The 12425-nt window shown below is 42.7% G+C and overlaps 1 protein-coding gene across 1 annotated transcript in view; it reads left to right on the top strand.

Moving 5' to 3' along the window:
- cd109 (CD109 molecule) overlaps positions 1-12425 on the top strand; it is a 103787-nt gene that overhangs the window by 8529 nt on the left and 82833 nt on the right. The window contains exons 18-29 of the mRNA XM_038962572.1: positions 130-247; positions 1277-1390; positions 2658-2876; positions 3088-3229; positions 3953-4129; positions 4216-4297; positions 4532-4766; positions 4884-5037; positions 6900-7090; positions 7983-8138; positions 9011-9144; positions 9346-9502. Of these exons, the coding sequence (XP_038818500.1) occupies positions 130-247; positions 1277-1390; positions 2658-2876; positions 3088-3229; positions 3953-4129; positions 4216-4297; positions 4532-4766; positions 4884-5037; positions 6900-7090; positions 7983-8138; positions 9011-9144; positions 9346-9502 (1879 nt within the window). The remainder of the gene's footprint in view (positions 1-129; positions 248-1276; positions 1391-2657; positions 2877-3087; positions 3230-3952; positions 4130-4215; positions 4298-4531; positions 4767-4883; positions 5038-6899; positions 7091-7982; positions 8139-9010; positions 9145-9345; positions 9503-12425) is intronic.

Consider the following 12425-nt stretch of genomic DNA (forward strand, 5'->3'; position numbering starts at 1 on the left):
TACACACACACACACACACACACACACACACACACACACACACACACACACACACACACACACACTTTAATTAAATGTGCATTAATCCGACTTTTACTGACAACATGCATTTCATTGTCTTGGTCACAGGGATTCTACCACAGCTGAGTTCCCTCTGACTTTACCGGACAGCATTACTACCTGGGTAGCCACTGCCTTTGTCATGTCTGCTGATCTGGGCCTAGGCATCATTGAGACCCCTGCAAAGGTACTGTACTATACCCTTTAGAAGAAAAGGAAAAGCTGCACACTCTAATAGCTCCGATGCAGTATTTTATTTACCAACTTTTCCTGTACTATATCCTCACACACGCCCTGATCTGCATTGTTGGCGCCGTACGAGTCATTGTTCATTCCCAGATAGACTTACTCTACTCTACTTTACTCTACTCTACTTTACTCTATGATACTCTACTTTCATGTACGATACTCTACTCTACTCTACTTTCTTATACGATACTTTACTCTACACTACTCTACTCTACTTTCATCATCGGTACTCTACTCTACACTACTCTACATTACTCTACTTTCATCTACTCTACCCTTTCATCTTCTCTACTCAACTTTCATCTACAATACTCTACTCTACTTTCATCTACGATACTCTACTATACCCTTCTCTACTCTACTTTAATCTGCAATACTCTACTCTACTTTACTCTACTTTCATCTACTCTACTCTACTCTACCCTACTCTATCCTTCTCTACTCTACTTTCATCTATGATACTGTACTGTGCTCTACTCTATCCTTCTCTACTTTCATCTACGATACTCTACTCTACTTTACTCTACCCCTCTCTACTCTACTTTAATCTACAATACTCTACTCTACCTTCATCTACTCTACTCTACTCTACTTCCATCTACTCTACTTTACTCTACCCTACCCCTTTCTACTCTACTTTCATCTACGATACTCTACTGTACTCTGCTCTTCTCTATTCTACTTTCATCTACGATACTCTACTATACCCTTCTCTACTCTACTTAAATCTACAATACTCAACTCTTCTCTACTCTACTTTCATCTGCAATACTCTACTCTACTTTACTTTACTCTACTTTAATCTACTTTAATCTACTCTACCCTACTCTACCCTTCTCTACTCTACTTTCATCTACGATACTGTACTGTGCTCTACTCTATCCTTCTCTACTTTCATCTATGATACTCTACTCTATTTTTCTCTGCTTGACTCTACCATCCTCTCCTCTCCCTCTTGTGTTTTCAGCTCACAGTGTTCCAGGACTTCTTTCTGTCCTTGAATTTACCTGCTTTCATCATCCGAGGAGAGCTGCTGGTCGTGGAGGTCACTCTCTTCAATTACCTCGAACAGGATCTCGAGGTGAGCTGCATTGTCTGGCATCAATGTGCCTCTCAGATGTCTCTGGCATAGCCACTTTGATATTATTTACTGTGTTGAGAATCTCTCACTACAGTCAGTGGTGTAAAGTACTTAAGTACAAATACTTCAAAGTACTACTACTTTTGGTATCTGTGCTTTACTTTACTATTTATATTTTTGACAACTTTTACTTTTACTCCACTACATTCCTAAAGAAAATAATGTACTTTTTACTCCTTACATTTTCCCTGACACCCAAAAGTACTCGTAACGCTTTGAATGCTTAGCAGGACAGGAAATTTGTCTAATTCACCCACGTATCAAGAGAACATCCCTACTGCCTCTGATCTATCAGACTCACTAAACACAAATGCTTCATTTGTAAATTATTATGAGTGTTGAACTGTGCCCCTGGCTATCTGTACATTTTTTTTAAAACAAGAAAATGAAGTCGTCTGGTTTGCTTAATATAAGAAATATTTAATGATTTAGACTTTTACTTTTGATACTTAAGTACATTTCAAAGCAAATACTTTTAGACTTATACTCAAGTAGTATTTTACTGGGTGACTTTTACTTGAGTCATTTTCTTTTAAGGTATCTTACTTTTACTCAAGTATGAAAATTGGTAACTGTATTATTTCCTTATTTGACACATTCACCGTAACATATTTAAGCAGTAAGGCCCAAGGGGGTATGGTTATATGGCCAATATGCCACGGCTAAGGGCTGTTCTTAGGCACGACGCAACACGGAGTGCCTGGATATAGCCCTTAGCCGTGGTTTATTGGTAATATACCACAAACACCCAAGGTGCCATATTGCTGTTAAAACTGATTACCAATGTAATTAGAGCAGTAAAAATAAGAGTTTTATCATAGCTGTTGTATACGGTCTGCTATACCACGGCTTTCAGCCAATCAACATTCAGGGCTCGAACCACCCAGTTTACAATTACAAATAGAATCCTGTAATGGAGTTGCAGCCAGAACAAGAATGAACCAGTTTGAATGTTTACATGCTAGAGGTAACAAAGCATTGTACCTATTAATCCAACAGGGACCTATCCCAGAAATATCACTCCCCTCTAATCCATTTATCATAGTTCTAATCTGTAATATTGTTACGGGACAAACATTTGGGGTTAAAGAACAGTTTGTTTTACCTCGAAATACATTCCATGTCTTTTGAGAAGCGTGTCATGTGATCTGGGCGACTTCCCTTTCTTCCCTTTCTCTCTTTGTTTGCTCTCGTTCTCCACTTCCAGGTGATGGTGATTGTTTCCCAGAGTGACTCGTTTGAGTTTGTCTTCCCGGACAATGAGGAGCTCTCTATGGCCAGTACACGTACTGTGTCTGTGGGGAGTCAGAACGGAACCTCTGTCCTATTTCCCATCAGGCTACTGGTCCTGGGGGAGATCCCAATCTCGGTCGAAGCCAAATCGTCTGTGGCCTCTGACGCCGTCCGCCGGATGGTTCTGGTCAAGGTACAGGTCACAAGTTTCACTTTACTTTGATAAACGTACAAGTTTTTCTCCTTATTGGAGTATCAAATTCATTTGTTAGTTATTTCAGCTCAAACACACAAATCTCGTTCTTGTTAAACTTCTTCAAAGGACTTTTCAGTCTCACCCAGGTTGTATTGCATATTATTGTTTCTTTGTGCGTAATGATTTTTCATCCATGTTGTTTTGGTAGCCTGAAGGACTTGAGCAGTCTTTTTCGAAGACCATGTTTCTGGAGCTGGTGGGGTCAGAGAAAAGCCTTTCCAGGGAAGTGGCGTTCACCTTCCCTGCAGATGTTGTGGAGGGCAGTCAGCGAGCACAAGTGACTGCAGTCGGTATGTAAACACATCCAGCTTGGCCTCATCCACTCCAGTCAGAAGCTAGTGACCCAAAACTCTTTTTCGATGGTCTTATAACGAGCATAGTCACAATATATTAGACCTTTCTATCACCACTTTACCCCTATAAAATGATGAAGTGAGCACTCTTTGAAAACATGGAGAAAGAATGTCAAGCAAAGACAAAGCCTTAAACACGTTGAATCATAAATTTCCGTGGAAAATACTGACATGTTTGGCAACGTTTCGTTCTCTTTTTATGGTCGGCAGCTGTGTGATTGTTTTCTTACCCTTCGGAGGAATGGAATCCTAAAGAGTGCTGCATCTGTCACTCTAGTCAACCTGTCAATCTAGCAGGCTACTTTGGATGCTTGAGTTTGTTGTCCGGTAAACATGCTTGCTGTTTAAGTGGCAGCTCTTGTAAATATGTCAGGGAAGAGCAAGTCTGGTTGTTACTTGTTAGGCTAATTGTCTGTCACCATATTAAAAGAAAGACCTTTTTTTTTTTTTTTACTTGTTAAGCTGTCACCACGTGGGCTCCTTTGGATGTTGACAGGCCGTAGATATCTTAATCAATTATTAATGTTCTCATTCCTAATTCTATGGGATGAGCTGTCTCAGTCTGGGGATGCATTGTGAGAGTTAGACCAAGATGTCATTTCTCATGGTTTCTCTCTGGTTTCTGTCGTCTTTTCTTCATTTTCTTTCTTGGTGGAAAAGGTGACATCCTTGGACCGTCCATCACGGGCCTGGAGTCCCTCATCCAGATGCCTTCTGGTTGCGGGGAGCAGAACATGATCCACTTTGCTCCCAACATATATGTCATCCAGTATCTGACCGCGTCTGGACAAGCTGACCACGATACCTTGATTAAAGCCACGTCTTACATGATGAAAGGTGCTAATAATACCAACTCATGCCACTGAGCTGAAATGTGTACGATGAAGATGAATAGTTAACCTTTTTGTCTCTCATCCATGTAGGATATGAACGTGAACTGTCCTACCAGAGAGATGACGGTTCCTTCAGTGCTTTTGGGGATAGTGACTACTCTGGAAGCACATGGTGAGAACTTGGCTTGTGGTTCTGTCTGTCTGTCTGTCTGTCTGTCTGTCTGTCTGTCTGTCTGTCTGTCTGTCTGTCTGTCTGTCTGTCTGTCTGTCTGTCTGTCTGTCTGTCTGTCTGTCTGTCTGTCTGTCTGTCTGTCTGTCTGTCTGTCTGTCTGTCTGTCTGTCTGTCTGTCTGTCTGTCTGTCTGTCTGTCTGTCTGTAACCCTGTAACCCTGTTTTCTCTCCGAAGGCTCTCTGCGTTCGTACTGAAGTGCTTCCTGCAGGCGAGGCCCTTCATCTCCATTGATGGCAGAGTGCTGGTCAGTACCGCCGCCTGGTTGGGGGCCCAGCAGGGGAAGGATGGGGCCTTCTTGGAGCCCGGCCGGGTCATTCACACTGAGCTCCAGGGAGGCCTGGATGGCCCTGTATCTCTCACAGCCTACGTTCTCATGGCTCTACTGGTGGATGACATCTACAAGGTGGGAGTCATGCTACCATTAGATTCTGTGCTACAGTATTTGGTTTGTTAAATCTGAGCCTGTTGAATCTCTGTGGTTGACGTTTTCTCTGTTTCTATTATTCAGAACATGTATGCGAGCCAGGTTTCCGGGGCCCTGGTGTTTTTGGAGACCAGGCTTGCTCTAGGCATCTCCAGTAACTACAGCCTGTGTCTGGCCACCTATGCTCTGTCCCTGGCCAACAGAGAGAGTGCAGAACGAGCGCTGGCACAGCTGATGGGACGAGCAGAGATGAAGGGTAAACACTTAGGGAGTTGGATGAGACACCTCTTTACTAAGGTGCTGGTTATATCTAAAAACATTTCAAGAGGAATTTAGAAAACACACAAGTGTTATTTCTTGATTAAACTTTCTTGATTTCTGCATGTTTAATAGTATGTTATTCTATATACAGTTGAAGTGGGAAGTTTACATACACCTTAGTCAAATACGTTTAAACTCAGTTTTTGACAATTCCTGACATTTAATCAGAGTAAAAATTCCCTGTCTTAGGTCAGTTAGGATCACCACTTTATTTAAGAATGTGAAATGTCAGAAAAATAGTAGAGAGAATGATTTACTTCAGCTTTTATTTCCATTCCCAGTGGGTCAGAAGTTTACATACACTCAATTAGTATTTGGTAGCATTGCCTTTAAATTGTTTAACTTGGGTCAAACATTTTGGATAGCCTCCCACAAGCTTCCAACAATAAGTTAGGTGAACTTTGGCCCATTCCTCCTGACAGAGCTGGTGTAACTGAGTCAGGTTTGTAGGCCTTCTTGCTCGCACACGCTTTTTCAGTTCTGCCCACAAATTTTGTACAGAATTGATGTCAGGGCTTTGTGATGGCCACTCCAATAGCTTGACTTTGTTGTCCTTAAGCCATTTTGCCACAACTTTAGAAGTATGCTTGGGGTCATTGTCCATTTGGAAGATCCATATACGACCAAGCTTTAACTTCCTGACTGATGTCTTGAGATGTTGCATCAATATATCCACATCATTTTCCTCCCTCATGATGCCATCTATTTTGTGAAGTGCACCAGTCACTCCTGCAGCAAAGCACCCCCACAACATGATGCTGCCACCCCGTGCTTCAGGGTTGTGATGGTATTCTTCAGCTTGCAAGCCTCCCCCTTTTCCTCCAAACATAACGATGGTCATTATGGCCAAACAGTTCTATTTCTATCAGACCAGAGGACATTTCACCAAAAAGTACGATCTTTGTCCCCATGTGCAGTTGCAAACCGTAGTCTGGCTTTTTTTATGGCGGTTTTGGAGCAGTAGCTTCTTCCTTGCTGAGTGGCCTTTCAGGTTATGCCGCTATAGGACTTGTTTTTACTGTGGATATAGATACTTTTGTACCTGTTTCCTCCAGCATCTTCACAAGGTCCTTTGCTGTTGTTCTGGGATTGATTTGCACTTTTCGCACCAAAGTACGTTCATCTCTAGGAGACAGAACACGTCTCCTTCCTGAGCGGTATGACGGTTGCGTGGTCCCATGGTGTTTATACTTGCGTACTATTGTTTGTACAGATGAACATGGTACCTTCAGGCGTTTGGAAATTGCTCCCAAGGATGAACCAGACTTGTGGAGGTCTACAATTTTTTTTCTGAGGTCTTGGCTGATTTCTTTAGATTTTCCCATGATGTCAAGCAAAGAGGCACTTAGTTTGAAGGTAGGCCTTGAAATACATCCACAAGTACACCTCCAATTGACTCGAATTATGTCAATTATCCTATCAGAAGCTTCTAAAGCCATGACATAATTTTCTGGAATCTTCCAAGCTGTTTAAAGGCACAGTCAACTTTATGTATGTAATCTTCTGACCCACTAGAATTGTGATACAGTGAATTATAAGTGAAATAATCTGTCTCTAAACAATTGTTGGAAAAATTACTTGTGTCATGCACAAAGTAGATGTCCTAACCGACTTGCCAAAACTATAGTTTGTTAACAAGAAATTTGTGGAGTGGTTGAAAAACAAGTTTTAATGACTCCAACCTAAGTGTATGTAAACTTCCGACTTCAAATGTACAGCGCAAGCCTTGTCCTCTAGATGTTGTCGTTGTTGATGTAGTTAATTTGTGTTTCCCACCATTACTTCCTCTGTTTGCAGACGGTGTTCCATCCTGGAGTTCATCAGGCATAGGGCTTTCTGAGTCGTGGCAGCCACGCTCCGCAGACATCGAAATGGCTGCCTACCTGCTGCTCTCCCTCCACAAGCTATCAAGGCTGGAGGAGGGCTTCAGCCTCATGAAGTGGCTCAGCCAGCAGAGGAACTACTTGGGAGGATACAGCTCCACACAGGTAAGGAAGGAAGGGTCAGTCTCTGATCCCATATCAGCAAGGCTGGTTCAGAACATATGCATTTCAAGGGTCACTGTGGGTCAGTGACGAAACCCAGATCAGTTAGACTGGGTCAGAATAGAAGCATTTAAAGGGTCAATCTCTGAGTCCAGATCAGTTAGGTTGGCTCAGAACATACTGCATTCCAGTTTCACTGAATATAACCAAAAGGAACATTCACAAAACCAAAGAGAACAATCCTCTAGTTTAGTGTCTATGGAGCCTGTTCTGTGTCAGTCACAGGGATTGAAATGAAGTCTCTCAAGTACTGTGAGGCACGTTGTGATAAAATGTACCACTTTACCCAAAATCCCACCACGGACAGAGTTAGGGTATAACAAGATATTAGGGGCCCAAGGGCTTACAAGTGATACACAGTGAAGATAGGAGTAAGGATCAACAGGCTGTATTGAGCTGGCATGCAGCTACCCGTAGAGCTGGAGAGAGGATAATAACAACCAACGGGGGAGAGGGAACAGCTGCTCTGTCTGTGTCAAATTGTTAGGGAGACTGTTTTTGGCTGGCTGGGCTAAAAGAAAAGTTATTGTAAGCAGCCCAGTCCGTGCTCAGACACTCAAACAACATCCAAAGCAAAACCAGATATTGGTTTCATTCTGTGGGAATTGGCATTCATTTATTGAAAGGGTTTTTCGAAAATGGCCTCTTCTTGCCTCCACATTTGGAAATTAAGTCTATGGCTGTCCCAAATGGTACCCTATTCCCCTTCATAATGCACTACTTTTGACCAGAGCCCTAGGGCCCTGGTCAAAAGTAGTGCACTATATAGGGAATAGTGTACCATTTGGGACTCAACCCGGAGTCGAGCTGCTTTATTGTCCCTTTCTCTCCTCAGGATACAGTGATAGCCCTGCAGGCCTTGTCTGAGTACGCAGTCTACAGTGGGTCTCAACTCATCAATCTCCACATTACAGTCAACACAGCACCCTCAACCACAGTGGCCAGCTTCCACATCAACTACACCAACTATTTGCTATACCAAAGCCGAGAGGTGAAATAAAAATATCCCCATTCAAATAAATCTAAAAACTATCTACCGATAAAGAACAAAGCAGCACATGATTCTCCAGGTTGGTGCCACCTTAGTGATGATGTTGCAACTGATTGCAGTGATTTACGTTTCAGATCGAGACAGGCAGAGAGGTACGCTTAAAGGTTTCTGCCAAGGGCCAAGGATTCGCTCTGTTTCAGGTACCGATAATCTTAAATGTACTTGATGTCATGTCTGCCGGCAATGTCCATCAATCTCAATAATGAAAACCTGTCACCCTGGATTTACGGTCATAATAGTAACCCCACCATGCCGAACAATGTTGTGTCAGTAAGAGAGTACATGACATTACAGACAAAAGCTGAGCCACCCCAGTTGCTGGGCTATTGTAGTATTCACACGAACCCCATGACATAGAGGTTGCCAGTGCCTAGAACATTGTAATTATCAAGGTACAACACATGAAAACAAAACGTTCAACTGCTGTGAATGATTACCCAGCCTCCTGCATCATACCAATGACTAAACTCATATCAAAAGGATAAGAAATAACCAAAATATATCGTAAAAATGTCCACTTTGCAGTGTTATTGAGTGCAACTATCTCATGCCGACACTGTCTGATTGTGTCCCAGGGAGTTTGTGGTGGAGCCTCCTGCTGGAAAGTGGCCTGTAGTCTCAGTCTTCTTGTCCTGTTTTCATCCCTGTGAATGGGCTGCAACAAATCAGCCCGCAGTCAGTTTGAAGAAAACATTCTGTCTGTCAGTTAAACAATGGAAATTAAACTTGCCTGTAAATTGTTTAGATTTTCCTGTCCTTTATTTATATCTCTCAAATGATTTGTTTCTCTCTTTCTCTCTCTCTCGCTCTAGTTTAATGTGTTTTACAATTTAGAGAGCAGAGGGTTGTCACGGAAATGGAGAGACACTGCACAGGAGGCTTTTGATTTGCACATAGAGTTGTTTGACACGAACATGTACTACATCCATCTTTACATTTGCACAAGGTAAGGGTTAGGGTATGGCTTGGTAACACACATTTGCAACTTAAAAAGGAAAAACAAGAAAGAAAACTCTGTTTTTCGATCGCCTGCTGTTAAATAAGACAGATATTGGAAAGGACCACATGGTCTGGCGTGCCAGTATGCTACTAAAAGTTTAATACCTACCACGTTTGAGACAGCTATTTATGTATTTTTCTCTTCCAGTCTGTTGGAGGGCCAAGGCATTAATCAGACTGGCATGGCCATTCTAGACGTGGGCCTTCTCAGTGGCTTCATCTTGGCTCAGGATGGCATCGAGACCAACGATGTGGTTCGGAGAGTGGAAACGCCTCCGGGAAAAGTCATTCTCTACCTGGACTCTGTAAGTGTTACTATTATTTATACAGTATATATATACCAAAGAATGTTGAAGACATTCTTTGGTACCCTTCCCAAGATCTGTGCCTCGACACAATCCTGTCTCGGAGCTCTACAATCCTGTCTCGGATCTCTACAGTTTCTGTCTCGGAGCTCTTCGACCTCTTGGCTTGGTTTTTGCTCTGACATGCATTGTCAACTGTGGGACGTTATATAGACAGGTGTGTACCTTTCCAAATCATGTCCAATCAATTGAATTTACCACAGGTGGACTCCAATCAATACAGTTCATTCGGAAAGTATTCAGACCCCTTTACATTTTGTTACGTTACCTACCTCCTTATTCTAAAATGTATTAAGTTGTTTTTCCCCCCTCATCAACCTACACCCAATCACCCATAATGACAAAGTAAAAGTAGTTATTTTTTAAATTTTTGAAAAAAATAAATAAACTGAAATATCACGTTTACATAAGTATTCTGACCCTTACTCAGTACTTTGTTCAAGCACTTTGGCAGCGATTATAGCCTTGAGTCTTCTTTGGTATGATGCTACAAGCTTGGCACACCTGTATTTGGGGAGTTTCTCCCATTCTTCTCTGCAGATCCTCTCAAGCTCTGTCAGGTTGGATGGGGAGAGTCGCTGCACAGCTATTTTCAGGTCTCTCCAGAGATGTTCGATCGTGTTCAAGTCCGGGCTCTGGCTGGGCTACTCAAGGACATTCAGAGACTTTTCCCAAAGCCCCTCTTGCGTTGCCTTGGCTGTGGCTTAAGGTCGTTGTCCTGTTGGAAGGTGAACCTTCGCCCCAGTCTGAGGTCCTGAGTGCTCTGGAGCAGGTTTTCATCAAGAATCTCTCTGTACATTGCTCCGTTCATCTTTCCCTCGATCCTGACTAGTCTCCCAGCCCCTGCCACTGAAAAACATCCCCACATCATGATGCTGCCACCAACATTCTTCATTGTAGGGATGGTGCCAGGTTTCCTCCAGATGTGATGCTTGGCATTCAGGCTAAAGAGTTCAATCTTGGTTTCATCAGACCAGAGAATCTTGTTTCTCATGGTCTGAGAGTCCTTTAGGTGCCTTTTGGCAAACTCCAATCGGGCTGTCATGTGCCTTTTACTGAGGAGTGGCTTCCGTCTGTGCACATAAAGGCCTGATTGGTGGAGTGCTGCAGAGATGGTTGTCCTTCTGGAAGGTTCTCCCATCTCCACAGAGAAACTCTGAAGCTCTGTCAGAGTGACCATTGGGTTCTTGGTCACTTCCCTGACCAAGGCCCTTCTCCCCCAATTGCTCAGTTTGGCCGAGCCGCCAGCTCTAGGAAGAATCTTGGTGGTTCCAAACTTCTTCCATTTAATAATGATGGAGGCCACTGTGTTCTTGGGGACCTTCAATGTTGAAGACATTCTTTGGTACCCTTCCCAAGATCTGTGCCTCGACACAATCCTGTCTCGGAGCTCTACAATCCTTTCTCGGATCTCTACAGTTTCTGTCTCGGAGCTCTTCGACCTCTTGGCTTGGTTTTTGCTCTGACATGCATTGTCAACTGTGGGACGTTATATAGACAGGTGTGTGCCTTTCCAAATCATGTCCAATCAATTGAATTTACCACAGGTGGACTCCAATCAAGTTGTAGAAACATCTCAAGGATGATCAATGGAAACAGGATGCACCTGAGCTCAATTTCGAGTCTCATAGCAAAGGGTCTGAATACTTAAATACATACGTAAATAAGGCATTCCTGTTTTTTATTTTTAATACATTTGGAAGAATTTCTAAAAACCTGTTTTTGCTTTGTCATTATGAGGTACTGTGTGTAGATTGATGAGGGGAATACAAAACAATCTATTTTAGAATAAAGCTGTGACGTAACAAAATGTGGAAAAAGGGAAGTGGTACTTTCCAAATGCCCTGTATATATCCTCACCTCTTCCCCTACGTGTGGTACTGTTTGTCTCTGTGTGGTGTGAGGTGTATCTTCTACTACAGTACTGTGTGGTGTGAGGTGTATCTTCTACTACTGTACTGTGTGGTGTGAGGTGTATCTTCTACTACTGTACTGTGTGGTGTGAGGTGTATCTTCTACTACAGTACTGTGAGGTGTATCTTCTACTACAGTACTGTGTGGTGTGAGGTGTATCTTCTACTACTGTACTGTGTGGTGTGAGGTGTATCTTCTACTACTGTACTGTGTGGTGTGAGGTGTATCTTCTACTACAGTACTGTGAGGTGTATCTTCTACTACAGTACTGTGTGGTGTGAGGTGTATCTTCTACTACTGTACTGTGTGGTGTGAGGTGTATCTTCTACTACTGTACTGTGTGAGGTGTATCTTCTACTACAGTACTGTGTGGTGTATCTTCTACTACAGTACTGTGTGGTGTGAGGTGTATCTTCTACTACAGTACTGTGAGGTGTATCTTCTACTACAGTACTGTGTGGTGTGAGGTGTATCTTCTACTACAGTACTGTGAGGTGTATCTTCTACTACAGTACTGTGAGGTGTATCTTCTACTACAGTACTGTGAGGTGTATCTTCTACTACAGTACTGTGAGGTGTATCTTCTACTACAGTACTGTGTGGTGTGAGGTGTATCTTCTACTACAGTACTGTGTGGTGTGAGGTGCATCTTCTACACAGTACTGTGTGGTGTGAGGTGTATCTTCTACTACAGTACTGTGAGGTGTATCTTCTACTACAGTACTGTGTGGTGTGAGGTGTATCTTCTACTACAGTACTGTGAGGTGTATCTTCTACTACAGTACTGTGTGGTGTGAGGTGTATCTTCTACTACAGTACTGTGTGGTGTATCTTCTACTACAGTACTGTGAGGTGTATCTTCTACTACAGTACTGTGTGGTGTGAGGTGTATCTTCTACTACAGTACTGTGTGGTGTGAGGTGTATCTTCTACTACAGTACTGTGTGGT

Source organism: Salvelinus namaycush, chromosome 24 (assembly GCF_016432855.1).
Source record: "Salvelinus namaycush isolate Seneca chromosome 24, SaNama_1.0, whole genome shotgun sequence".
NCBI classification, from domain to species: domain Eukaryota; kingdom Metazoa; phylum Chordata; class Actinopteri; order Salmoniformes; family Salmonidae; genus Salvelinus; species Salvelinus namaycush.